General features: G+C 42.4%; 1 protein-coding gene across 8 annotated transcripts; it reads right to left on the bottom strand.

Moving 5' to 3' along the window:
* Positions 1–32: 32 nt before the first annotated feature.
* Positions 33–27980, bottom strand: LOC137298944 (glyoxal reductase-like). Of its 8 annotated transcripts, none has more exons than XM_067831337.1 (8): positions 27868–27980; positions 25128–25220; positions 22470–22673; positions 20705–20833; positions 20100–20207; positions 19358–19576; positions 2683–2830; positions 33–239 (listed from the first exon to the last, which is right to left on the bottom strand). In XM_067831337.1, exons 3-8 carry the CDS (start codon positions 22667–22669, stop codon positions 180–182), a joined length of 864 nt encoding a protein of 287 aa, XP_067687438.1. In that variant the 5' UTR covers positions 22670–22673; positions 25128–25220; positions 27868–27980; the 3' UTR covers positions 33–179. The 8 variants fall into 8 exon arrangements, with proteins under 8 accessions (XP_067687438.1, XP_067687436.1, XP_067687437.1 ...); XM_067831335.1 differs by having other exon boundaries at positions 25128–25311; positions 27868–27923; XM_067831336.1 differs by having other exon boundaries at positions 27701–27897.

Genomic DNA, 27980 nt, shown 5'->3' with positions numbered 1-27980 from the left:
ATGAATTTGCTATCATTCTGAAAATCATAAAATTATGTACATATTTTATTATAGGGCTAGAACCCTTGCACATATGGCACAATAATCTTTCTACAGCATCTTTTTTAAGGATAATTGTTGAGATAGGAATAGGAACACAGTGCCAGTCTTTCCCCCAAACACTTTAGGTGTTGCTGCAATCATCCGTTCCATGGAAACAGACATGGATTCCAGGTGCAGGAACTCTCAGGAAATGAATTCTGTAAATTAGATCACAGAGCCTTCAGTATAGTGTTTAGGTGATGACACAGCTACTGCATAACTGAAATAAATGACTTGCATATTATGTTTCATCTATAAATATAACCTGTTTAGATTAAAGCAAACACACATTGTGACTAAGGTGACATAATCCCCCGCCACATCAAATTAATTTACAAAGTAATGAAAATGAAGGTAGTAGTGTAAGATAAAGTTCAATGCACCTTCCCAAGATATAAAAATACAGTGACCAGTTCTTGAGATATCATGTTGACAAACTTAACCTGAACAGCATGAACATGCTGAAATCATCAGTGTCTCCATGACCTTGAACATTAAGTGAAGGTCACCAAAATCTACTGGGCCCTGCACCTTCCCCTGACGAATGTTGATGTCAAATGTGAAGACAACCCTGAGAATGGATCTTGAGATATCTCACTGATCACAGGTAAATTGTAGCGCAAATGGGTTGCACAGCATAGAGAAAATGACCAGTCTTCTTTCATGTGTGCCTCGCTCGCATATAAGAAGACTTGTCATATTCTCTATGCTGCGCAACCCCATTTGCGCTACAGTTTGCCTGTGCACTGACAAACTTAACATGCAGCTTAACATGCTGAAATCTTCCAAGTGTCGCCATGACCTTAAAAATTAAGTGAAGATCACCAAAATCGACTGGGCCCTGTAGCTTCCTTGAATATGCTTGGTGTAGAACATGAAGAAAATTCCGTGAATGGTTCTTGAGATATCTCGCTGACAAGAGTAAAAGGTTAAAGCCCCCTTGTGACCTTGAAATGAAGGTAAAGGTAATCAAACCTGACTGAGACCTGTCGTTCACTATGATGAACCTAGGTACCAAATAAGAACAGATTCTAGTGACTGTTTCTTAAGACATTCCAATTCGTACGTACGGACGGACAGACTGAGGCTAATACTACATCCCCCTCTCCGTGCTAAATGTGTGGCAAATCGAAACTAAATTGTGGATAATGTTTGAAAGAGTGAATGGAAGTTTGGCAGGACTTTCTGGCCAGTTGCCATGACAACAACCCTTTTATGATATGAATGATAAGTGCACTGTAAATTCAAAATCAGAATGAAAGAAGAATTATCTTCCTCTTACCATACAAATCCATGGGCACTTTCTAAGTATCTTATTTTGTCTTGTAAATATACCACTGCATCATAAACAACTGAATTCATGAACATGTCAATTTCAGTCTAAGTCAAACCTGTTGCCATGAAAAAGCAAAAAATGTCTTATTCAGAAATGCAAAACTACCAAAGGTCACCAGATCTCTGTGAGTGCCAAGTTCGGTGTAGAAATATGGAACGGTTTTTAAAGAAAACACAAATGTGCATGGATGGACACATGGATAAAGGGTACTTTAATATGTGCCAAGGGGGATAAAAACTCATCTTGAAATATCACTCGACATTGCCAAGGTACTGCCGATGTGACTATACCTGTTAATTCACTGGACTGACTTGAGTTCCTTGGTATATTCTGTTCTATATTTGTTTTCACTTGTCAGTAATGTCATGTCAATAACATCTATCCACCATTATTTTGAAAATTACATCTCCAACATAACTGAAGACTATGGCACTGTACATTGAACAGTTCATTTGTGGGAAGTAGCACAGATGCTGCGTCTTCCATGATGTGATGTTATCCAAGATATCGGGAATTTTTCACACATAAAAGGTCATGGCAAACAGTTCATCATGGCGCCTTTCAAGTTAATTTCTTCACATGAGTTAATATTTTAGTAAAAACACTAATAAATGTTGGGGTTCAGAATTTCAGAACTACATACATGTAATTGTTTTGGAACAAAGTGCAAGCTTAAACATGGCATACACTACAAGGGCCAACTGTAAATATCATTTCAAAAGAAGATTTATTGCCCTCTGTTAGAATTTATCATTATTTACCAAATCATTTGTAAAGACATAAGTGATGAAAATAACCCTATGCAAAAGACCCCATATTGACCTATGTTCAGACATCGTGACCTGTATGTATACACTTGATCTATTATTATTTTCTAAAGTTTGGGGTCAGCAGATTTACAGATTTGATACACTGTGATAAAATAAGAATAATTAAAAAAAAATTGCCCATGTTCTGTGTTGATATCTTGGTCAAAGCTTTGAACACAATTGACTTGAATTGGCCATCTTCAGAGACTGACAAATCACGGAATTGAGCCGAGAAATCTCCGAAGATAGCCGAGCGTGTTTCAAGTATTACCAACATTGTTTCCGATAGGGGCGTTGTGTCTATGTTATTACCGCTAAAATACCTATATCACTGCAATTGTTTTGCGAGTGGGCTGCGTTTGTTTACATTTGAGATGCAATTCCTTCAAATTTGCCATAATTCCTTCCATTACTTAGGGGGGCCTGAGGACTAGAGTATATAGTGCAGATATTTACCAAGACATCCATGTCCAACTGAGGAATCTCCCACTCAAACACTGAGGTATTGCCCAATATCCTCTCAGGTTTGTCAGACTTGGGGATAGTGATATAACCCATCTGGACGCTGTACCTGATTAGAACTTCAGCCGTCGTCCTACCCAACCTGAAACATTATGCATATAGGTTAGGTTAGGTAGTGGAGCATGCCTCTGGCGTCGTGGCCCTTGCATGTACCCTCTCGTTTCTCCTCTTGATTATATTGATGAATTGAGCCCATTCATTATTTCTGTTTTCAAGGGCTTCTTTAAGATTGTTGTTGGCTGTTGACCTGATTTCATCATATTCGGGGCATCTGAATAAGATGTGCTCAAGATCTTCCTCTTCTTGATTACAAAATGTGCAAATGGGGTCAGTTGCCAGATGATATTTGGCTAGATAGCTCTGACAGGGAAAGTGGTTCAGTCGGATTCTAGAGATGGTAACTTGATCCGTTCTTTTGATATTTTTGTAGAAAATTCTGTTGGGTTTTTCCTGCAGTTCAAAGTACTTTCGACCTTTGCTGTTATTGAGCCAGATATTTGACCATTTATCACTAGAGGTTTCCTTCACTCTGCATTTCAAACTAGGTAGAGATGACAGAGGGCCACACTCAGATGCTTGCTTGGCAAGTTCGTCAGCCTTTTCGTTCCCAATAATCCCTACATGGCTTGGGATCCATTGTAGGCAGATGACAGTTTTCAGGGTTTGTAGCAGACTGTTGCATATATAGTGTTACTAATGTTTGAAAAAACATGGAACACCACTCGCCTACCTTCATACATTCTGAACTTCCATCTCACTTTTAGAACCATCTCCATGTTAACTGTCCTCATCCATTATTTTTTCATAGACTGAATTATGTAAAGAATGTTGAGCAGGATTTACAGAATGATGATTTTGCTCACAAAATGATGCAGTAGCAGAGGTTGCAGTTTCACCAGTATGAACTTATATGCATTGTTTTTCGTAAACATATTCAAAGGACATATTATATTTTAGGAATGAAAGTAATGTTGGCCGAGCCATCAAGGCATCAGGACATAAAAGAGAAAATTATTCTGTTGTCACAAAAGTCTGGACCAATGGAGCAGATAGGTGTCGTTCTGCATTCACAACAAGTCTTAAGAAGTAAGTTTTGGAAGCTGATATGATCTTTGTGTTCTTGCAGGAACTGTCGTGTATCAGGATCATAATATGATACTATCTATCATCATGTAATGATATCTTATCATAAAATAATTCTCAGTCGTTATTTGAGAATACACCCATGAAGTTTTGGGTTAGAACTGGTCCTCTGTAACCCAAGCTTGTTGTAAGAAGTGACTAAAGGGATTGGGTGCTCATGCTCGCTGCCTTGGTTGCCACATGTCATCAGTTTCCATGCAAGTGAGCATATGGATGCTCATGCTGTTGATCACTGAAATGTCTATTCCAGACTCGATTATTTACAGACATAAGAGCTGGAATGGTGCTGAGTGCAGTGTTAAACCAACTAACCATACATGAAAACTACATGAAAATATAATGTGAAGTGCTATTAGTAGTATAGGGAATGACAGTTCTAAAACACTTTCAAGAAAAGTCTCTACAAAGCCTTATTTAGTAAATAAGGCTTTGGTTGGGGCCTTAGATCTTGCTACTATTACCCCTACTACAAAAAGGTTGGGTGTCTATGAAACAGTTTACCGTGTATTGGTTGGAGGTAACACTGTGCCGTACGGTACGATCAATAATTCTTCTCTTACAAACCCCCTACCCGGCCCATCCCTCAAGTAGTATAAGTTAGGTTCGTCGGTTTTTATATCCACTTTATCTATGTTGTAAGTTTTGACTGACCATATAGGATCGGTGGCTCGCTTACGGCTATCACCCTCGTGTTCCCCCGGCTGGTATAGATACCTCACTAGGGCCCTATCTGGTATCTGTTTCTCCTTCCCACGCAATGGAGCGGCCGACTCTGCAACTATTGATTTTAGTTTGATAGCGTCTGCCGGTTTCTTACCGTTGAGACGGGTGACTTCATGGTTGATTGCCGACACCACCTTGGGTAACCTCGTGACCCATTCAGTCGATCGTTTTCCAGGGATGACCATCTCCCTAGCATACTGATGGCCGAACAAGCGCTCAGCCAAAGTCCTATTAAATCTCTCAACTATGGCTTGGCTGCGATGGGCTCCGGCTGTGCCACGCCTGACCTTTGTATCGTGTTTGGCTAGCAGTTGTGACACGGCACCCATGAACTCCCGTCCGGGGTCAACTTGCAGCTCTGTTGGCCACGTCAGCAGGCTGCGTTTGTATATGCGTTCGAATCCTCTGGCTACCTGGGCCGAATCTTTCGTGGTCAAGGGTTCGGCTTCCTTGTAACGACTGGCTACGTCCACTACGGTTAAGGCATACTTGTACCTCTTGTCGTGGGGTAGGAACAGTAGGTCTGCCTGGTGAACGCTATTAGGTATGTTAATACCGAACCTCCTTCTAGGCACGTAGCGTGGTGCCGGCAAATAGATCTGCCACAGGGCTTGTTTTTCAAGCCACGCTTTGGCTTCCTCCGGGGGTACTCGCGCTATTTTAGCTAGCTTATCTACTGCGCTAGCTCCTTTCCAGTACCCACGCGGGCTGTAGTAAATAGCCACAAATTTTTTCATGTCCATACGCGTATGTGTTTATCCCATCAATAGCTATCCAACGTTTCGTGTCCATAGGCGACAGGGACGTCTTGTTTATAGTCAGTCCGTATATCTTATGTCCATCACTTCTAAGTGTGTTCATTTTATGCCTAAAGGTACGGGTCTTGAACAGGGCTTCCTTGAATCTGGCGTGTTTGATGTGTTGTTTCACCACATACTTCTTAACCCCCTTAGCCTTCCGGATCTCACTATTGTCGGCTTTCAGTATGGAGTACATCTTAGGTCTCAAACCTATGTACTCGGCTATGGGCGTGCCAGCACACTCGTCCTTCATCTTACCTAGGACCTTTTTATTTACCGTACTGTGTATGGCATGGGTCTTAGGGTAGTCGCTGGTGTCGTATAAATCGAGGTGTTTTTTCATGTCCTCGTACACGTCCTCGGTTCGAATCTCCATCAGCAGGGAATCCGTGTCAGTGTACAGCACTTCACACCTGTCACCGTACTGTTTCTTGAGCTCGTTGTAGTAAAAGTCGTACATCAGGTGTTTGGATAAATCGAGGATGCTCATCCCCACGTAAACAGGCCGGTTGAATTTTATGTGGCTTTTCTTCATGTGTAGGGCAACCAGGTTGTCTGTGAATATCTTACTACGGTTGAATGCCGGACTGGCTATCAATCTCCTGAGCTTGTCTTCCTCACTCGACCGAACCAGCTTCACGGTCACGCGTTTCCTCAGGTTCTCCATAGTCTTACCAAACACCGAGTTGTTCATGAGCTTGTAGAGATTTTTCTCAAAATCACTGGTGGCTTTTTTTCGTAGGTCTGTGTTCATTCTGATGTAGGGCTCCATCCATGGGCTCTGGTCGAACATGAGCACCCTGTGTATTTTGGTCAGCCTCATACCCAACGACAGGTACAGCTGTAGGTTGCGATAGTGAACGATGTACTTGGTCTTATTCATTAAGTTAGGCACGAGTTTTTCAACGTCTGTCACACGCCCACCTGACAAGTTATGTTGGTACTCAGACATCCAGTCTGGGTTAACCCTCATACGTTCGGGGGCCAGGGGGTAGCTGTTGTGCGATGTGTGTAATTCCTTGGGATACTCTAAGTCAACCTTGAGGATATACCCTTTGTTCGAATTTGGTGCAACCCCCATAACATCAACGTGGGGTACCCATTCGAATCCCCCTGTAGGTAGATACTGGCTCATGGCCCAGCCGTACAGGTTGTTTGCGTCGAGGTAGAGAATGTGATTGGTTGGTTTGTTAGGATCGTAACCTTTCACGTATTGATTATTTGCTTTCGCGTATCGTTTGGATGCCATGGAAATCCCACCTCGCAAGCCTTTCTCAATGAATAGGTGCATGTCGTAATCTGTGAGCAATTCCAAATTAACTCCGGTCTTTTTAAGCAAGGCGTCCCACGACAGACCTGGGCTGGTGTAATACCATGCGGGGTCGAGTTTATACTGCTTGAAACACGTCCGCCTAAACGTCTCAAACACGTCGGCTAACAGCAGTACATCTGTCCTCAAGTACAGGTCGTGATAATCACCCAGGTTCTTACAACCCAGTTTATTCCATACGTTAGTCGCGTGCGAGTAATCATCTCGTGAGACGGACGCCTCATTCAGCTTGCTATAAAAGCAGTCAATAGGGGGTAGTCTGGTCTCGGTGAACTTGGCCCAACTATCCATGTACTCATAGGGGTACACACCCTTCCTCATAAGCAGGGGTCTAGTCTCGGCGTCTGTGTATCGATCGGTGATAGGGAAGGTATTGTTGGCCTTGACCAGACTGTCGAGTGACGACAGGAGGAACTGAAACGAGTCAATGAACCTAAGTCCGTTTAAGCTGAAGGAGATGTATCTCTCCATGTTGTTGGGGATGCACGTTATATTACCATCGATTTTCGCGATGGCCTGCATGATCAAGTGTGAGTCGTACCCTCTCAAGTTGTGAAAGACAACGGGGATGTTTATTGTCTTAGGGTTGATTTTAAGCTTGAGGTTGCACGCGTTGTGAGCGGCGCCTCTATACTTACCAGTTATGTGACAGTGATCTCTCACCGAATCACCGTTAAGTGGTGAGTCACACACGTGACAGTTAGTGCTACTAGCGTGGGCTAGCCTGTCGACTCGGGTCAGACGCATGGGAGCGATTTTATACAATGCATTCCTAATAATTTTTTCTTCCTCCTGCAAACACTTTAGAAACCTTTCAGCCGCGTCAGGCCCCCTATACACTACCGGAGCTTTCGTTTCCCCGTCACAACGGACGACAATGTATCCAAACGAACAGGCTTTATGCTCTTGTGTCTTGTGGGTGAAGCTACCACTGGGGGGTGTGGGGGAATCCCCACCCACAACTAAGGCTTCGAAGTCGGCGTATATGATATAAGGCACAGACATTTGGTTCTTGTGGTTACTGAATTTTAGGATATTATCACCTTCCTTAGGCATGTCGACTCGTATGGCCGTCTGCCCCACACCTTGGCAATCATCCCGGTGGGATTCTAATAAATCAGCTCGACTGAAACCGTGTAGGCATCGTACACAAAAGTGTTTTTCCCCATCGTGTTTCGACTGGTCGTGCAACAACCGGCTGAGATGTTTTATCCACGTGTAGTGATACTTTTCAACTCGTTGGATCATGAATATATTGATAACTTGGCGATCCTTCACCGGGCTGACCCTGTGTACTATTGTTTTGTTACCTTCGTGCCCAAAGACATTTATAGCCAGATTATTCTGTTTTTCTACTTTAGTGATCTGGGATATGGGGGTGGGTTCATCTATACCATCCCAGTTGAGCCCATCATCCTGAGGATAATTAGAAGGCCTGTTCGGATTAGTGTCAGCTGGAAATAAGGCTGACCTGATAGCTAACCTCAGGCAATCGTTTCCTCTATTCTTAACGTTTACTATGGCATGTTTGTTCCTATAGTAGGGAGGCAAGGCTAGGTATGACCCGCCTCTGAACGGCACGTAGTTAGCTATGTCTAGATAGACATTATCGATTTTATCTACAGCCCACCCGGACCCCAAGTGTGTGTAGCGTTCTAGGTATTCTCGTATCTGCTGAAAACTGGTATCGATTGATGTATCAATGGTCTCTGTATGTGTGGCGACCTCTTGTTGACCTCGGAAGTAAGGCTGAACATACTCAGTGGTACTCCCAACCTGCTTATCGAGCGACATTTTCACTGTGATCTGAAACTTGATACTTCCTAGGTTATTTAGTTCCTGGTTGACCTTATCAGCTATCAGAGGTTTGATATCTGTAATGTCTATGTTTCTATCAACGTGCATGCGCCAACCTCTCAAATAGTTGCCTACAGCGCGCTCAGTGCGCACGAACTGTAGGTCAATAGCTCTATTCTGTCGTAATAATTCTACAAGCTGTGGTTTTCTCATACGGGAATACCCGCCTAAACCCAAATTGTGTGCCTCGGCTTTCAGTTGTTTTACAGTGGGACGTGCTACGGGGGCATGTGATAACAATGCGGTTAACCCGGCTCTCCCCAGGTTTGAATAACCCGTGTATCCAAGCTGTTTTGCTTGAGCTTTTAATTGTGTTACTGAAGGAGGGGCTTCTAAACCTAGTAATCTCAACAATGCTGACTTCCGCATTCGAGAATACCCGATCACACCTCTCTGTTTTGCGACCCTCTTCAGCTCGCGTACAGTAGACATAGTGTTTACACCTAAGAGAACCAATGTCTAATTGCTTCACAGTAAAGGGAGGTAACCCTTTCACGCACTGGAGTCTATCTTGAGCAGTCGCCTACGTTCTTTTATGTAGCCTTTTTTATTCTCGTAGATGAGTTGATGTCTGACTACGTTCGCTCCGTGAGCTTTACATAGACAGTAGTGTCCTTTAACCCCGATACCACACACAGAACACGTGTAGTTAGGACTTCCCATATGGAAACAACAGAACCCCTGATTCCTGCATTTCCTACCACAGGCCTCGGTCTTCCCCATAAGTATGTATTCGCATCGGTATGGAGCGGGTCTCATGTTTACTTATATAGGTATTTTAATTTAATTGCTTCGCAACCAACGCAGTAGCTGCTATACCCAACACTATGAAGCCCAGTTCATGATTCATTTGTCCCTTGGATGGTGTGTAGTACTGAGCGAGTGTGGGTTTATTGAGCGGTTCCAATTGTTTACCAGTTAGTAGGTAGTATTCTTTCATTGCTTCATCAACATCGTTGAATGTTTGAACGGAATGGTTTTCACGCTGGAGTTGTTCGTTAATAAAATCGATCCTCTGGAGGCGTTTTTTAGCGTACTCGGCCTGTGCCCTTTGTAATTTCTCAGTAGCGAGATCGTGCCGCTTCCTTTCTTCTTGTATTTCAGCCGCGTGATCATCTCGTAGTTTCGAGAAGAGGAAATTACTCCCGGAAAATGCCAGGGCATTCACTAACGCCCCACCGACCATCATAGCTATCGTGGCCATCCCTATATTTATTTCATTATATTATCAGGTATTATTCCTTGTTTTACTAGGATGTCTTTTGTGGCCATCGCCATACCAAGGTTCATTATGAGCATACCCATATCCTGCAGGTTGAAATCTAGCTTGATAGTTGGTTGTTTAAGCACCATTTTAGTCAACCGAGCGTACCCTACGGCTAGACTGGCGACCACTGTGGCGTGGTATGCATCGTTGACGAACGTTTTCCCCTCAGACATTATGTATATGATATAAAATATTAAAATTATAACATGATATGCGGGTCAATAGTGGGGGTGGGGGGCTCACTGTTGGGTGGTGGCTCACTGTGGGAGGGTACCCCCACATATAACCACGAGATAGCCAAGGCAGCAGTTACGCCTACAGCCAACAACAGTCGGGGGTTGGTCACTTTATGTTGGTTACACCACCATTTTTTACCGGCAGCTACTCTCTTAGGATTCTTCTGCCTGGTTACTGTTTGTGAAGGGGTCACTTCCCTCACTGTTGGGGGTATCACCTCGGGAGGGGTTTCCCTCACTGGTTCCTGTGTCACTTCCGTCACCTCGGGAGCAGCATCCATCTATACTATTATTATTATTCTTTCTCTCAAATTGACAATGTTTTGCCGTGATAATCGCCGCCGTCACTGGAGCCAACAACATACCATATTTGTGGTACAGCCCGCAGCTGATAGAGCTCACGGCGTGTTCGATAAAAGGGTCTTTCTCGAGGTCCTCCCACAGGTAAAGTCGGCGCTCTGGTGGAATGGGAAGGAAGTGTGATACAATACCGGTGTATATCTGGGTCATAGCCGATCCTATTGTCTTTGTCATTTCTGCTCCGAGCCGGGACTCGTATCTAGCATACAGCTTATCGATTTCTTCGGCTGACATTTTGTGAATTTTATCCGGAGTGTAGTCTCCAAAGTAATGTTTGGCTTTGCCGCCAACAGCCAACGCCACCAGTTTCTCTCGCTTGGGGGAATCCCCCACAGTGGGGGTACCCCCCAACTGTTCGAGCAATTCCTCACACTCCATCTTATAATATAACAAGTAAGATTTAGTTTTAACTATATAATACCCGATGCAGACAAAACACAGAGAAATGAAGGTTAAGTTGCACACGACAAACACTTCGAATATCATAGCTATATGCTTAGCTTTGCTTAGCTTTAGCTTAGCTTTGCTTAGCTTTAGCTTAGCTTTGCTTAGCTTTAGCATACTATATATGCTACTGGTTGGTCGGTCTTGAGCACGAGCTTAGCGTGTTTAGTTTCAGCGAGCTGTTTCTTCACCCGTTCCCGTTCTAATTTACTCATCACATCGTTCTCTCTCAAACACTCCTCGAACGAATCCCTGTCCTTGCAGTGAAATAAGGCCACCCATCGCGTCTGCTCCCTGAGGTCTTTCAACACCGAGTTGAACTTCTGCGTTAGCACCCAGACGCTGTGATTTGCATGCCGGCCGGAGAAGGCCAGGTACGATAGCATGTCTCTCTTTTTTGTTATCTCGCGATTAGCGCTGCAGTCGTCCAGTATGAACAGCATCGGTTCCCCTTTAAATTTCTCGTGAAGAGCTTTCAACCAGTCCTGCAGGCGTGTTCCAGGGTCGATTTTGTGTACGTCCGGGTCCGTCATCACCCAAGGTCGCGCGTACGTTTTATTCATGCTCAGAGTAGGGCACATGATAACGATGTTATCGAACACATCCTTGTAGTAACCCTCCAACATATCCAACACGAAAACGGTCTTCCCACAGCCAGTCTGCCCGCACACTATGGCACAGTGTGGGTCAGTGGGTAGTTGTGGGTACCCCTGGGGGTCTCCCCCACTAGTAGATGGCTTGCACGAATCTCCCATTGTCTATATTAAGTTGCGCGTCCATAATAACGTACAGATATAATTTCAACTTACCAGCGGTTTGAGCCTTCTTAGTAATCTGGATGGTTATCCCTTCGCTGCCGTTATCTATACGGCGTCCGCTACCGTGCAGTTTATCATCATCCGTGGATCGCATGTCCAACCATAGGGCGTACTTGGTGGTCAGGTATTCACCGATCTGCACGGAGCCGAGGTCCAGGTCCTTTGTTATGTAGTCCCCAACTGGTAGCTTTTTTATCTCATCCCACTGCTGGTGTGGTCTCATACCATGACTGAACAGCTGGTTGGGCACGCCCTCGATGGTCACTTCCACCTTTTCAATCTCGGGGTTGAAAAACTTCTCGCTGTCCCTCCGGAATGGATCGTAATCCTCCACGGGGACGACCAGGATACCTTTCATCGATCGCGCCGGCACGTTCAGGTTGATATTCCACACAGTGTCGCTCTTATCTCGCACGACTGATCTATGCCTCAGTACGCGATCGTACAGGATAGCCATCTTCCCAGAGTACTGGCTTCGAACCTGCCTGGCCAGCTCCGGGCTAGTGACCATGTCGAACTCCAGAGAGATGTTGTCTATGGCATAACTGGCCTCATCACCGTTCGGCGTACGCACTACTTTGCTATAGTCGTTAAACGTGAGCTCGTATTCGAGCCTATCACCCAGCGCGGCCTGGTAAAACGGCGCGTGTCCCGTGAGCAACTCGAAGTCTAGCGGCACGCAGAATCGATTCCCGTATGCTCGAGCGATGGCCTTTTCACCGTCCGATAGCTTGTCTTGCTGGTCTTGCGTGAAGACATACCCTATGCGCGCCCGGGTTGATTTGCTGATACCCTGGTACACATCATTGACTCGTTCTCCCTCGCTTTTCCAGAGATCCCTGTAGCAGTGAAACACGTCGCTGTTGTCGATGCTCAGCACCTCGTTACCGCTGATCTTGACGGTCGTTTTCTTGATGATAGCTCAACCCACGTTACGCACTAGCTCGCGTTTGTCGTTGTCGGAGGTCAACGTGATATTGAACGCCAGTCGAACAGTGCCTGGTACAATGAGGTCATTCTCACCAAGGTTTGGAAATCTAACCAGCAGAGTTTGATTCTGGTCTATCTTGCTGGGATTGTTGGTGATGGTCACCGACTGTCGCACGGCTCTGGCTCCTAATGGCTCTCTCAATCTTCTGAAAGGATCTAATTTTCTACCGTACATTGTTATATAAAAGAAATATATTTTTAATACTAATGGATGAAGACATAGATATGACGGAGATGCCGGGCGCTAGTGCCCAGGCATTCGATGATGAGCAGGAGACCTCATTTACTAGTTCACCACTGAACCAAGAACTCTTGGAAACAACGGTAAATGATTGTTACGAAAGTTTAAGAAGAGATAAAACCTACGTTGAACCACAGGGTCGATACCATAAGAATTTTTTTATTGATACAAAGGGTGTTCTACGCCTTAAGTCTGACCCAGGGGTTGACCTCTTTAACAAGAGCAATAAAAAACCACTGGCCTTGTCAACTCTAGCCAGCCGCCATGGTGTCGAATTTATCCGTGAACATCTAAACATGAATGATTACGGTGGTGCAATACCTAAGGCCGTTAAAGAAGATCTGCAAGCTACCAGATCCCACCTCACCACTAGAGATGAAATGACACCACAGCGTGCTACAGAAGCCTCGGACAGCATAGAAAAACTGTTGAGCACCTACTGGGACAAACCGTTACCGGGGTTTGACTTTCCGGTAAGGGAACTGCGCGGCTTAGACAAAGCCGTGAAACGCGTGCGTGGAGAACTCGTGAACAACATGGGGAAACTGAACGAAATCGACGAGCACATCGCTAGGGAAAAAACCAAACTCAACGAAACTGAAAACGATGATATGAAGCGTCGTATCAATGAACGACTACGCGATTTAGAAGACGAGAGACGTACACGATTGGAAGCCGCTTCCTCGAATCGTGAACAGCTTCGATCCCAGATCAGTCGTATTCGGGAAACAATCGATAGAATACTGAATGAGGATACAACTTTAGCCAACAGGATTCGGATATTGTTCCGGGAGCAAGGGATCACCATCGCCAGCATTCTGACTGCATTGGGTTTCATTATATCAACCCTGGTGGTGTCACTGGTGGGAGGAACCCCCACACCTGGCAGCGGGGGAACTCCAAGTGGCGGTGGGGGTGTTAAAGACTGGATAAAAAAACTCGGGGAAGGCCTAGCTAAACTGGCTGGTAAAGCCGCCGAAGCCCTTCCCGGTATCCTGGGTAGCATCGTCTCGTGGTTGTTGAGCGCTCTGTCTAAAACTGCCATGTGGCTCAGTCAAAACCTGTGGGCAGCCATCGTCGCCGTGGCGGGTCTGGTGTACGTAGCGGCTAAGAAATCTTTAACCAAATAAGTCCCAAAGTTACCCCACCAACCACTAGGGCTGTTTTATTATCAATATGCTGCTGATAGGTACCCCCCCATGTATATGGGGGTGTGTGGGGGGCACATGAACTTTAGACTCCGGGGGTGGCGCCACTATACCCTTTTCACGTGGTGGGATGTGTGGGATATAGGGGGTGTTAATATCGGGGTTGATACCCAACTTTTGATCCTTCGTGGCTATGACTATTTTGTTGTTATAACCCACCACTTTTTTTATTCTCAGTTGCATATCACTCGGAGCCATGTACAACCCCACGCCGAACACGTAATTGACTTTCGATCTGGCATATTCTAACACGTTTTGGTAACGGTCGATGGCCCGTGGGAGATCAACTGGAGAATTGATAGCATCCTCAACGTTGGAAACGAACTGTTTCTGAGCGTCGTAAGCAGTTCCCTTACCGAGGATGTTGGAACGCGTCATAGACTGCGCACCCAACAGCGCCCACACGTACGTTCGAATCGAGTCGTTCAACCTGACTACCCCGGCACGAGTGAATCCTTTCGACGTGTCCAGCATGAACATTTTCCACCCGTCTGCGGTTGACTGCTCCACTTTCTGGACTGTGAAAGCAACACCACCTTTAAAGTTCATACGATCATCCCTCCATTCATTACTCGACAAAGCAAAGTCCTGGCGTAGTATATCTCGTTTCAGTAAATCATCACTGACTTCTTTCACTGATCGCGCGCCATCATAAGGAATATCCAACCCGTGGTTCTGCCCCGGCAAACGCCAATCCGTCTTCGGGTTTATTTCGAATTCATTGCAAATACGTTTGTAGGCCCGTCTATCGTACGGGTTGTTTGTTGCGTCCCACGCTTTGTCCTGTGGGAGGGGGACGCTGATCTCTTTAAGGATACGTCTGACCTGGTAGTACACGTGGAACTTGAACACAGACTGACTCAGCGGTCCACGCCGAGTGTCGGTCAATGTCACACCACACCCCGTTGTAGCGCACCACACGGCAAAGTTGAATTGATTCTGCCAGAACTGCATAGGGTTGTTGAACCAAGCGTGGACTGCCTTGACGTTAGTCACCGAAAGCTTATACTTATCGAACACATCTAAAAGCTGGGCATTGAAATACAACCCAGGAGCAACCACGATCTTCATGGGGGTGAAATCTACGTCCAGTTTAGGGTAAAACACACCAGGGGAATACATTTTAAAACTATTATATAATGAGCATATATACTCTAACATGTACATAACACTTCCAGGAATAACGAGCGGTGAGGCCGTTCAACTGACGCACGCGATCGATAACACGTCAGGTCAACTCGAAGTCGCACTCTGCGATATCACCTACCTACCGCAATGGACTAACATTAATATCAGCAACAATAAGCTGTTCGTCAGTGGAACTCGCAGTCAGATAACTGACGGCTACTACAGCGTGTGCTCTCTAAACGACGAGGTCTTCAAACCCCTGGGAGCCGAACTCAAGATGAACGACTCAAACGGTACAGTGGTGTTAATCAACAACGGAAGAAACCCCTTGAGGCTCGGCCGACCATTAGCGAGGATACTCGGTATGCCTCCTGACGAGATAAAACCAACAACAACCGTCACAGGCACGAAGTTACCCGACCTAGTACCGTACCGAGAGCTGTACATTCATCTCGATCAGGTGAGCACAACGTATAACATTCAAGGAGGTCACCCTTCCACTATACTGAGAGCAGTGCCGGTGAAAACTGAGAAATACAACGACGGTAGAACCGAGTCGTTTTCACCACGGCAGTATAAGAGATTAACCCAGGGCAACATACCTGAGCTGACAATATCGGTGTTAGATATAAATCATAATCCTGTAAATATAGGATACCTCAGCTTAACGCTTCATGTAAAATGACCAGCGCACAAGGGCCCGGAGTGAAAAAATGCGTCAATATCGGGATCTCCGACCTCGGAGACACGCGCGGTTTCGACGCTCCCGGAGTAGATGGTAAATCGTACGCCTTGCAACTGAAAAACAACATTTACAAACGCGTTGAAGTCCCCTCCGGTGGAACCCTAAGTGATATGATAGATACCACAAGAGCAACAGTCAACACTAAGTACGCCCTTGTCAACACCGGTGATAATAATTGGATAATATACCCATCGTTCGGTGGTAAACTGTTCGACTTAGACGATGTTGAGAGCACTACCGTCGCCCAAAACAAACCATATATGCTCGTCTTCACTGAAGATAACAAGTGGGTGTTGTTACCCGATAACGACGACTGGTTTCTCAATATTAGACTCGTCTCCCCTTACGTGTTTACGGATAACAAAGACAACCACCTAAATAAAGTCGTGAACAATGGAACCCTGCTTGTGGCTTATGTCCCAACTCAGAGACGTAGCGTAGTCGTCAGCCCAGTCAACACTATGGCAGCCCACATGCTATCGAGTAAACCGGCCATACAAAACGTGACATTGCAGTTGGTGTCTGAATTCGAAGGCGTGGTCAAGATACTAGAGAGTCTACCGGCAAACTCAACACTGATCATCAAAGTCTACCTAGGGGAACCATCGGTGAATGATGTCGAGATCGTGAAGGGGATCAAACTCGGGTGGGTGAAACGACACCAGTATCAAGTTTGCAACGTTTACATGCGGGTGGGTGTTGGAGCCGACACCAGTATGGAGGGGGTCAACGTGATCGTGGAAAACAAGATATCACTAACCAAGATCTTCCTGCCTGACAACATACACTTCATGGGTATGAAGTTCACCCCTGAATTATTATCAAAAAACCAGTTGGAAATTATATCGTAATAGTATAATAATGGCCAATCATCGTCCCAACACTACGCTTAACGACCTAGGAGATACGGAGGGATTCGATCAGCCTGGTGAGGAAGATGAATTATACATCCTGCACTTCAAAGACAACGTGTACAGACTGGTGCCGTTATCAGATTTAAAAGAGCCCAAATGGCTGATCAACTTAACACTCGCCTCACCTTATATCATAATAGACGAAAATGAGTTTATCTCTAAGATTAGGAACAACGGTGTCTGGATCGGGGATTTCATTCCGGAAGGGGTTTTCATAGGAACTACTAATACCGAAAAAAATAGGTTAAGGTCTGTAGTAAAAAATAAATTAGTATTTATCAAGTATTCTTTAAACATAACTCTTGATATATACTCCCCTTTCACACTCATCATAGAAGTCTTCTTTTGGGTTTTAGACAATGAAAACACCTCAAGAGTACACCAAATTTTACCCGGGGTGTCAATACACTGGTATAAAGAACACCTAGACCAATATTGTCGTATTGTTATACAACAGGATACCCCCACGGGTCCTATAAACCGCTTAATAAGCCTCAGTGGGGTTTTTATTACAACAGGAAAGTCTATTGACCTCTCACCTATTGCCCTGAGTAGTAGTCTAGATCTTGTAGACTTCAAATACATTAATAGAGTATTAACTGAAACCCAATTAAAATATCTTTCAAAATATATATTATAGGATGGGTCTGTACCCAGTCGTAGAGGAAGTAGCGAAGACGCTGGAAACCGTAGATGGGTTCCGCTTGAGGCAGTTATGTGATGTGAAACGTCAACTAGAACAAGACCGTGACACGCGGAAAGCACTATGTAAAAAGTACAATAGAGCTTTCAATATCGTGGACGGGGCTGACACTACCCTTATGGCAACCAGCATGGGACTAGGGGCGGCAGGCGTTGGATTATTAGCTACCATCGTGGCTGCACCTATAGTGCTAGGTATTGAAATAACAGCTGGGGTGGCAGGGTTGGCAGGGTTGGCGCTTAAGTTAGTATCACGCAGACTTAATCGTAAGGCATTGAAACACGACGAGATCAGGGTTCTGGCCGAAGCAAAGCTGAACACAGTGAGTGAGCGAATTTCCACGGCACTCTCTGACAGTAAGATCTCAGAAGAGGAGTTTCGTTCAATCCTATCTGAACTCAAAAAATATAACGGAATGAAACAAGATATTCGGTCCAAGTCTCGTAAGTCTGCTATCAGCGAGGACGAGAAAAAAAAGTACATAGAACAGGGGATACAAAAAGCCCAGCAAGCCTTTATTATGAACACCAAAGAGATCGTAGGCGGTTCACGTTAAACTGTTTCATCGATATAAACATGACATAGGCCGCCAAAGTGAGGTATCTATACCAGCCGGGGGAACACGAGGGCGATAGCCGTAAGCGAGCCACCGATCCTATATGGTCAGTCAAAACTTACAACATAGATAAAGTGGATATGAAAGCCGACGAACCTAACTTGTACTACTTGAGGGGTGGGCCGGGTAGGGGGTTTGTAAGAGAAGAATTATTGATCGTACCGTACGGCACAGTGTTACCCCCAACCAATACACGGTAAACTGTTTCATAGACACCCAACCTTTTTGTAGTAGGGGTAATAGTAGCAAGAGCTAAGGTCCCAACCAAAGCCTTATTTACTAAATAAGGCTTTGTAGAGACATTTCTTGAAAGTGTTTTAGAACTGTCATTCCCTATACTACTCTATTTAATCATAGTATGTAGAAGCGATCTGAAGTAAGCTTTCTATCAGAAGCTATGTTTCTTCAGCCTTACATTTTTTAGAACATGGGCCAAGTCTCCTTGCAGACGAGATATTTTGTATCTCTAACAAGTGTATTATAATGAGGATTGTGCAAGTGTAAATAAATTGTAGCACAATTTATTGCAATTCATGTCCTTGTATTGCTATATATTAGGAACTTGAGTGTTTGACAATGAGTGACACTAATTGTGCATGTCAGTCCTATTTTGTACATGATTAATCCCTTAACATATATGTAATAGTTCTGATAACAGCGATCTCAAAATAAGGTTGCATAGTCAATGATTCCATTTTCTTTGTCTTACAATTTATAGTATTACAGAATGCTGTTTTTGTCACTGAATAAAAAAGGAAAATATTTGTTGTGAATGAAAATCTATGTAGATTTTGATTCATAAAGAGAAGCACAAAAACTTCATATGTGTTCTTTAGCCAATATACCGGTTCTCAAAAAAAATATTGCATTGTGTATCGTTTGAAAAGTGTATTGTGATATATCGTTAACATCGGGTAGTCCTAATTACTAGTGACATTATCTGAACCAGTTGTTTTGTTTAGAGAGAAATGAGCAGCAATGGATCACACTGGTGATCATACACTTCATTTCACATGAAATACAAGGGAAAATGCAGGTATCACATCATCTTAACAATATTAGGAAATGGACACAAACACTCCATACCTCTCTGCAACTTCCACCAAACTTGGCTCATTAAATCGTTGACCCTTCACAAGGGGTGAGTAACCCATGACAGCAATATTGTTGGCCCGACAGTACTGGACAATGTCCTTCTTCTTCATCCAAGGGTGGAGCTCGATCTGGTTGACTGTTGGCGTAGGCAAACCTGCAGCTTTCATTCCTTCAAGGTGATGCACTCCAAAGTTGGACACACCAATTGATCTGATAATTGATGTGAATGAGTCAACATAATTCAGTGTTTCCATTGGTGATATCTGACACCACGGTTGTCAGATAATATCAAGTCTCGATCTGGCAAAACAATGATTGGTAGAAAGTGAAACATTCCAACCTTTGGAGCTCTTTGACATGCAATATATTAAAGCACAGAGCCTGACCACCCTGTCAGTATCAGCTGAATGTTATGATAAACTTAAAGGGAAGCTGTTCCCCCAAATCACCATTTATGTAAGAGATCATTGTGATTGTTTGGATGGCTAACAAATTACTTTAGTTGTAAATGATTAACTGGAATAATGTTCAGGATGACATTTGAGCTAAGCAACTGTCAAACTTGATTGCCTATCACTTTTATTGACATCAGAATATTGAACAAACAAAGGAAAAAAACAACCAACCAACCAACCAGTCAGTCAAGCAAACAGCCAAACAACCAGTCATGCAACCAACCAACGAAACAAACAAACAAACAAACAAAGTGAATAGTAACAGTGTGGTGGCTCACTTGACAAGTCCCTGTTTCTGAAAGTCCATCATGGTTTTATAGGTTTCAACTATCTTCCCCTTCCCGGGAGAGTGGATAAGGTAGAGATCAATATATCCAATATCCAACCTGCACAAACATGGGAAAAACAAATGTTAATCAAATTAAAACATACTCAACAAGTTTGACATAAACATGATGAAAAAAATGAACTCCTTTTCTATCTACAACAGACATCAGTGACTGTCATGTGGCTTGTGTTTTAACAAGTGAATATTACAAAAGTGAAGTGGTCTGGGTGAAAGAATATGTAATGAATTATTCTCAAAGAGTGAGTGAGTTTTTATGCCGAACTCAGCAACATTCCAGCTATATGTCAGGGGTTTGTAAATAATTAAGTCTGGGCCAGACAATTCAGTGATCAACAGCATAAGCATCGATCTGATCCTTCCGTTACTCGCCTCTCACGACAAGCATGGCTTACTGAAGATCAGTTGTAATATAGACCTTCATGGGTGTATTCTCAAATAATGACTGAGAAGTATTCTGTGATTAGATATCATTGCATGAAAATAGATTGTATCATATAATCCTGCTACAAGGCAGTTCTTGTTTTCAAAACTTACTTCTTAAGACTTGTTGTGAATGCAGAACGACACACGTCTGCTCCATTGGTCCAGACTTTCGTGACAACAAAATACTCTTCTCTTCTAAGTCCTGATGCCTTGATGCCTCGGCCAACATCACTTTCATTCCTAAAATATAATATGTCCCTCAAATATGTTCCCAAAACAAACTATGTAAGTTGATCCTGGTCAAACGGAAACCTCTGTTAAAAATACATCATCATCATCATCATTCAGTAAACCCCGCTCAACATTCCTAACTTATTTCAGTCAATGAAAAACATAAAACATGTACTTGATGATGAGTTTGCAGACATATCAGTTTTGGATTAATAGTCTACCAACAGACTGATTCATGTGATGAACTGATGCTAAGAATTTTACACCAGTTTCAGCAGTATACCAGCAATTTGGGACAGTTTGGGACATCAGAAATGGGCTTCACACTTTGCACCCATGTGGGGAAGCAAACCCAGGCCTTTTGTCTTGATGGGCAAACACTTTAAACACTGAGCTACCCGAGTCACTTCCTCATTACAGATATCTCAAGTCATAATGTGTCTATCACTGATTACAATCACTGGTCACTGATTGAGGTCACTAAAGCATCTCAGCCAGACCGGACAGTCTCCAATCACGCAGGATCATTTCAGAGTCTTTGCCAACCATTTGGATGACATTTATAACTGTTGCTATAAAACAAGTATAAGCAAGCAATCATGTGATGAAACAGGGCAGTGTAATCAAAACACTGTCAGCTCAAATCATTTATTTCTTAACAAGATTCAGTTCAGGTTAAGTGGTAAATAGCAAGTGTGAAAAGAAAAGGAATGATCTGTACATTTGCATTAAATTTGGGAGGCTTTAATTTCATGATTTAAAGCATGTGTGTCCATTTTGTGTGTCAGTTGAACTTCATTTCAAGCTGTAAGTAAACGCAATATGTTTTCATAAATATTCATTTTTAACATTATGATGAAAACTACCATCTTGTTGTTGATACCAACAGTGATCGCTTGGGGTTCAGCAGGGGTTCAAAAATCCCATTGCCCGATGCCCGGATCGGTCATTTTTCATGTTGGGTAATCAAATAATAGTATCTTACTTGACTACTGGATAATTTCCACTTACTGTGCCAATAAACTTGGATTTTGTTTCATATCTGCTCATAATGTAGCTATTACATTTCGCAATAATAGTAATTTAGAGCTATCATTCTTTGAAATTCTTCGATAAATAGTCCAGTAAACATTAACATCAAACATTGTGTCATAAAATCAGGGCAAGTGACTTTCTTGAAGTCACTTGCCCTGTGGCAAGACGCTTTTAAAAAAATTTTGAACCTCTGTTCAGTTCTCACATTTTACATCCAAAATGGTAATTGTCAGTTGTCTTGGCTGTGATTAGGACCTCCGTGATAAGTGGAGGTTGGCTTATGCACCAAATATACCATTCTGACACTGATTTTAAGGGTCAAGTTAGGGGGTCTGTTTATCTTTAGTAATATTCGGTATATACTCCCTTGTACATGCAACTAATTCTGACATGCTTGCTGTTAGGTGAATATGACAATGAAAGATTTTACTTTAGGTATTCGTCAACTTAGAATAACTACCATCATGTTACTGTAAATGGATTTTAAATATTTTAAAACAAAGTTTAAATTCAATAACCATCTATCTGTCCAGGCACCAAAAGACAGACTTTGATAAACATTCACAGATGCTGACAGATTTATAAATGTCTCTTAGGTTTTGGATCTTACCCATAAAATTCTGCAGTGTCTATCAACTTGTACCCGTTTTTCAGTGCATAAGTGACAGCTCTCTCAGCACTAGCACCAGAGCCTGACTTGCTGAGGTACATCCCCAAACCAAACATAGGCATGGTATATCCATCATTCAGGGTAATAGTGCTGGACAGGTTCTTGCATATTGTAACCATTGTGCTTAAAGTTCTGGACATCAAACTGAAAGACAAAAAAACATTAACAAAAATATAACCACAGGGATTTACCACCTACAGTCCTGTGTTTGAGGGTCCCTGGGACTCACACTCTTAATTTTCAGGGTTCCTGGACTACAAAATGGGGATCATAGACACTTAAACATTATTATTAATACTATGTCATTATACTGTTGCAATTCAGTTACTATTATTGTATTGTGTATCATGATCATTACACTGCAAATGATACCATAACCCGGTTAGTAGCAGACTCAGTGATAACTTATTGTTACTTGATCAACATTTAAAAAATTTGGACTTTCTTTTGTGTCCATTTGGACCCACTAATCTCTTTCGTTGGGTCCATGTGGACCCACTAATCTCTTTCATTGTATCCATGTGGACCTGCTAATCTCTTTCGTTGGTTCCATGTGGACCCACTAATCTCTTTCGTTGGGTCCATGTGGACCCACTAATCTCTTTCATTGTATCCATGTGGACCTGCTAATCTCTTTCGTTGGGTCCATGTGGACCCACTAATCTCTTTCGTTGGGTCCATGTGGACCCGTTAATCTCTTTCATTGGGTCCATTGTCAATTTTTATGCAGGAATTTTCATACTGTAAATCCGTGAAATCAGCTATTTTTCCGCACATATTAACAATTCAGTGACAAGATATTTAATGGATGTAAGCTTCTATATTTATTTTTTCCCACACAACGTTCTGGGATCGTAACAGATACCTTTATCAGGTGAAGTGACAGTTGTCACTATGACATCCACACCATAATGTGACAACTGTGTTCTTATATTACAATGCAGAGCTCCAGATAAGATTCAGGTCATAGTGTACCCACTGTATTTTGGGTGAGTGGGTATTATGCATGTTGAGTGGGTAACACATTTTCTGTTACCCACTACTTTCAGCGATTATACTCACCTATGTATATATGTCATTGAGTAATGTTTACTAAACAGGCATGTACTGTCTTAATCATATCTAATTAGAAGCCAACTTTGACATAACGGAAATTATTTCATAAAATAACACTCATCATATACTGACAGTACAACACTAGTTCTATACTGACAGTACAACACTAGTTCTATACTGACAGTACAACACTAGTTCTATACTGACAGTACAACACTAGTTCTATACTGACAGTACAACACTAGTCCTATACTGACAGTACAACACTAGTTCTATACTGACAGTACAACACTAGTCCTATACTGACAGTACAACACTAGTTCTATACTGACAGTACAACACTAGTTCTATACTGACAGTACAACACTAGTTCTATACTGACAGTACAACACTAGTTCTATACTGACAGTACAACACTAGTTCTATACTGACAGTACAACACTAGTCCTATACTGACAGTACAACAATAGTTCTATACTGACAGTACAACACTAGTTCTATACTGACAGTACAACACTAGTTCTATACTGACAGTACAACACTAGTTCTATACTGACAGTACAACACTAGTTCTATACTAATACTACAGACAGATTGCAATCAATGTCTTTTTCATCATGCAAACCATTATAATCAATATCCTACGTACGCATGTATGTTTTAAACTTTCTGCATATCAAAAAGTTTAGAGACGTAACTGGTAACAATTATTTTTCAAAGCGTAACTGGAAATTTTCTATGCGTATTTTGCCCAGATATGTAGCTTATCTGGGCCTCTGACAATGCATGTGACATCACAATCCACAAGAAAGAGTGCAGTGTAGGTGAAGTTAAAAACTAGAACTGTTAACTACATGATTAATGATAATACAGTTGAAACTTGTATTGTTAATACACAGTCAATGGTTACATGATTGTAGGCTTTACAAAATGAATAGAAATTGGGCATCACTTTTATCAAGGGCTCATCAAAAGTTAATCAAGAAATCTGATGTGCTTGGCAGGTAGATGCTTTGATCATGATTTATTGCCAGTTTATGTCTTCTAATATCCACATCCACTGGTATTATTCTCTAAAACTACTCATTTTTATTGCTTGAAACACCCTGATGTCATTCCAAATGATGACATTATTTGGGTAATGTGCCATGTGCTCCTATATGGCCGACTTTTGCACTTCACCTTGATGCACGACCGAGCAAATGACAAATAACCCATATCAAGTAGTCATATGGAAATCCATAAAAATGTCTTGTTCATCTATAACAATTTTTAAATGCTGCTAACAGACACAATTCAGTGACATAATGAAATTGAAACATACAGTGATAATACGTGGACTTAGACCAGTCAAGTACACCTAGGGAGATTAAACGTCCCATGCACACATAATTTCCACTGGCTTGTCAACTCCCACGTTTCAAATCAGTTCTTATAACTGAAATCTGTTCTACCATCTTGATTGACCCCAAAGCCTACTTTCCATATACATAGACCCATGAAGATACGGGGTAGAATAGGTCTTCAGAAACCCATACTTACCACAAAAGGTGACTATGGTTGTCGTAAGAGGCAACCTAGAGGATTGGGTGGTCAGGCTCGCTGACTTGGTTGACATGTGTCATCGGCTCCAAACTGCGCAGATCAATGTTCATGCTGTTGATCACTGTCTTGTTGCGTCCAGGCTCGATTATTTACAGACTGCTGCCATATGACTGGAATATTGCTGAGTGCGGCGTAAAATTAAATTCCAAATGCATATAATGGCCTCTAATATCACACACCTAGATAATCACTCACTTACTCACTAAACTGAACTCAACTGAACTGAAAACAGGAAATTTCATGTAACTAACAATAGACAGAAAGACTGTTTCAAGAGTGGCACTGCTATTGTGTGTTTTAAATAGGGTTTAAATAGGGTTGTAATTTGGAAATATCAGCATTTATATCACACGGTTATCATTTATAGGTCAGCGCAATATAACCAACCGGTTTAACTGCTTCAGATCAAAAACCGGTATTTGACAGGCAGTCGCAAAACTTTGTAACACAGGGAAATATTTGGATATTTCTGTTTTTCACACAAACAGTAGTGAGGTGATGATGATCATTGATGATGATAGTGATATTTATTGTGATTAATGGTGATGTTTGTGGGAATGGTGTGATGCTGCTGCTGCTGCTGCTGCTGCTGATGATGATGATGATGGTGGTGATGATGAGGATCTTCATCATATGGCAACTGTGGTAATTGTGTTGGGAATAATTGTGGTGAAAATCACATTTAACTGGATTGTTAAGGTCTGTTTGAAGTTGTGTTCATAGTTTTTGTCCAGGTGTTTCGCAGTGTTTTGGCTCTGATTGTTTTAAATATTTACTCATGGGTGACCAGTAATCTCTAATCTTTGTCCTGACCAGGTCAAGTTGCTGCTTAAGACCTCAAGACCTTTTTGAGAGTGGAGACAGTGGTTCAGACTAGTAGCTTCTGTGATAATAAATAGTTTTTTCCTTGTTGCATTTGTGCCATTAATATTGTTACATAGTTACTTTGTCATGAGTAACATTTTAATTAAGGCTGAATCAAGCATAGTGATTGTGTTGTGCTTTTGCTTTATAAATCAAGCATTAACTTGATAAAAAGCAGTTTTTTGCTAAAAAGCATTTTGCAATATATTGCAATAGATATCGCAACTAACGGGATAGGGTGGTCAGGGTCAGGCTCGCTGACTTGGTTGACAGGCACATGTCATTGGTGCAGATTGCAATTGTGCAGATTGATGCTCATGCTCTAGACCACGGGATTGTGTGGTCTAGACTCAATTATTTACAAACTGCTGTCATATAGTTGCAATATTGCTGAATGTGGCATAAAACTAAACTCACTTACTCTTAGTAATATGCAAAATGATTCTACATAGTATTACGACCTCATCCATGACAGTATATAACTTGATAGCAGTATTTACAGTTACAAGCCCCTGTGCTTGCATTTGTACACCTAAAAATTCTGGAATTAAGCCAAATAATCTTATTCATAACTGCATTTGAATATGAAAGCAATAATACATGTAACACATGTTGGGATTACACTTTCTCAGTAATCATCATATATATTTGAGTGAGTGAATGAGTGAGTTAAGTATTACGCTGCACTCCGCAATATTCCAGCTGTATGGTGGCAGTCTGTAAAAAATCAAGACTGATGACATGTGTCAACCAAGTCCGAGAGCCTGACCACCCAATCCTGTTAGCTGCCTCTTTAGACAAGTATAGTCACCTTTCCTGGCAAGCTTGGGTTGCTGAAGGTCTATTCTATGACCTTCACGGATTTCATATATATTTGAAAACTTTGTAAATGGCATTATGTATTCACAATCAAGCATGGTTGTGCTAGCAGTATCGTCAAGAAATTATGTTTCGCTGACTCAGACACCAAATATGGATGGCATTGGTCCCAGACTGACCCCATTTATGATTTACAGACCCGTGCTAGTTATATTCGGCCACTTGAATTAATTTCCATTGGCTTAAATGTTATTTCAGTATAGCATAAAGAATTTTCATGAATTGACTGTTTATGTAGGATCTTGTTATATTTGACAGGCAAATTTGAAATCATCTCTACACTGCGCACATAATTTTAGTTCGATTCTTCAGGGACCCTATATCGGTATACGGTCCCTGGATTCTCTGACCACTATTTAACAAATGACATAACATTTATCTGTACATTCTGGTTCCACAATCTCAAAGGCTGCCATGTTAAAGGTGTTATGTGCACTGTACACATACTGATAAAACTGTTGCCATTCCATAAATAAGCAACGGAAAAATAAACAGAAATTATGTGATGTTCTTGGCTCTTAAGAACATTGAATTCAGAAAAATTTATCCTGGACTGACATAACATGTAAGTCTATTGAAATCACGTCAAGCAGCCCAATATAACTGGCACGAGTCTGTCACTAACCACTCGGCAAAGGTCAACGGACAATGAGTCGAATGACGTCACCACAAATAGTCAACACCATCATTGGCATCCTGAGTTTACATAACTACAGTGCAGAGGATAGATAGAAATCAGCAAATGGTTATTAATATACTGGCTGTACCTCAATACCCAGGCTGGCAATATCTGTAGTTCATATGAATAAACTCGTATTTCAGCCAAGGCCTACATCGAGCACACCTTGGTATAGTGCAAAGTCGTTTAGTTATATGCTGGACTAGCAATATCTGCAGCAGTTATTTTCAGCACGTGAACATCTGCCTGTCTTACCTATGTTGTGATCAGGTGATAGCGACTCGACAAGGAAGATGTTAGATCTGTAATTCAGAGTTACGTCCCTTATATCACATCACTCCAAGTTTCCCGGCGAAAGTTGCAAAACT

Source organism: Haliotis asinina, chromosome 10 (assembly GCF_037392515.1).
Source record: "Haliotis asinina isolate JCU_RB_2024 chromosome 10, JCU_Hal_asi_v2, whole genome shotgun sequence".
Taxonomy (NCBI): Eukaryota; Metazoa; Mollusca; class Gastropoda; order Lepetellida; family Haliotidae; genus Haliotis; species Haliotis asinina.
Note: the sequence above shows the minus strand (reverse complement) of the source record. Positions and strands in the feature narration are given on the sequence as shown.

What these genes read in the sequence shown, in the direction of transcription:
- LOC137298944 (XM_067831337.1), bottom strand. Translation starts at nt 22,669, where the DNA reads ATGTCCAGAACTTTAAGCACAATGGTTACAATATGCAAGAACCTGTCC. An exon ending in TTCACAACAAGTCTTAAGAA is followed by an intron (nt 20,208 to 20,704) that starts GTAAGTTTTGAA and finishes ATGTTTGTGCAG; the next exon opens with GTTGGATATTGGATATATTG. An exon ending in CAGAAACAGGGACTTGTCAA is followed by an intron (nt 19,577 to 20,099) that starts GTGAGCCACCAC and finishes ATCAATTATCAG; the next exon opens with ATCAATTGGTGTGTCCAACT.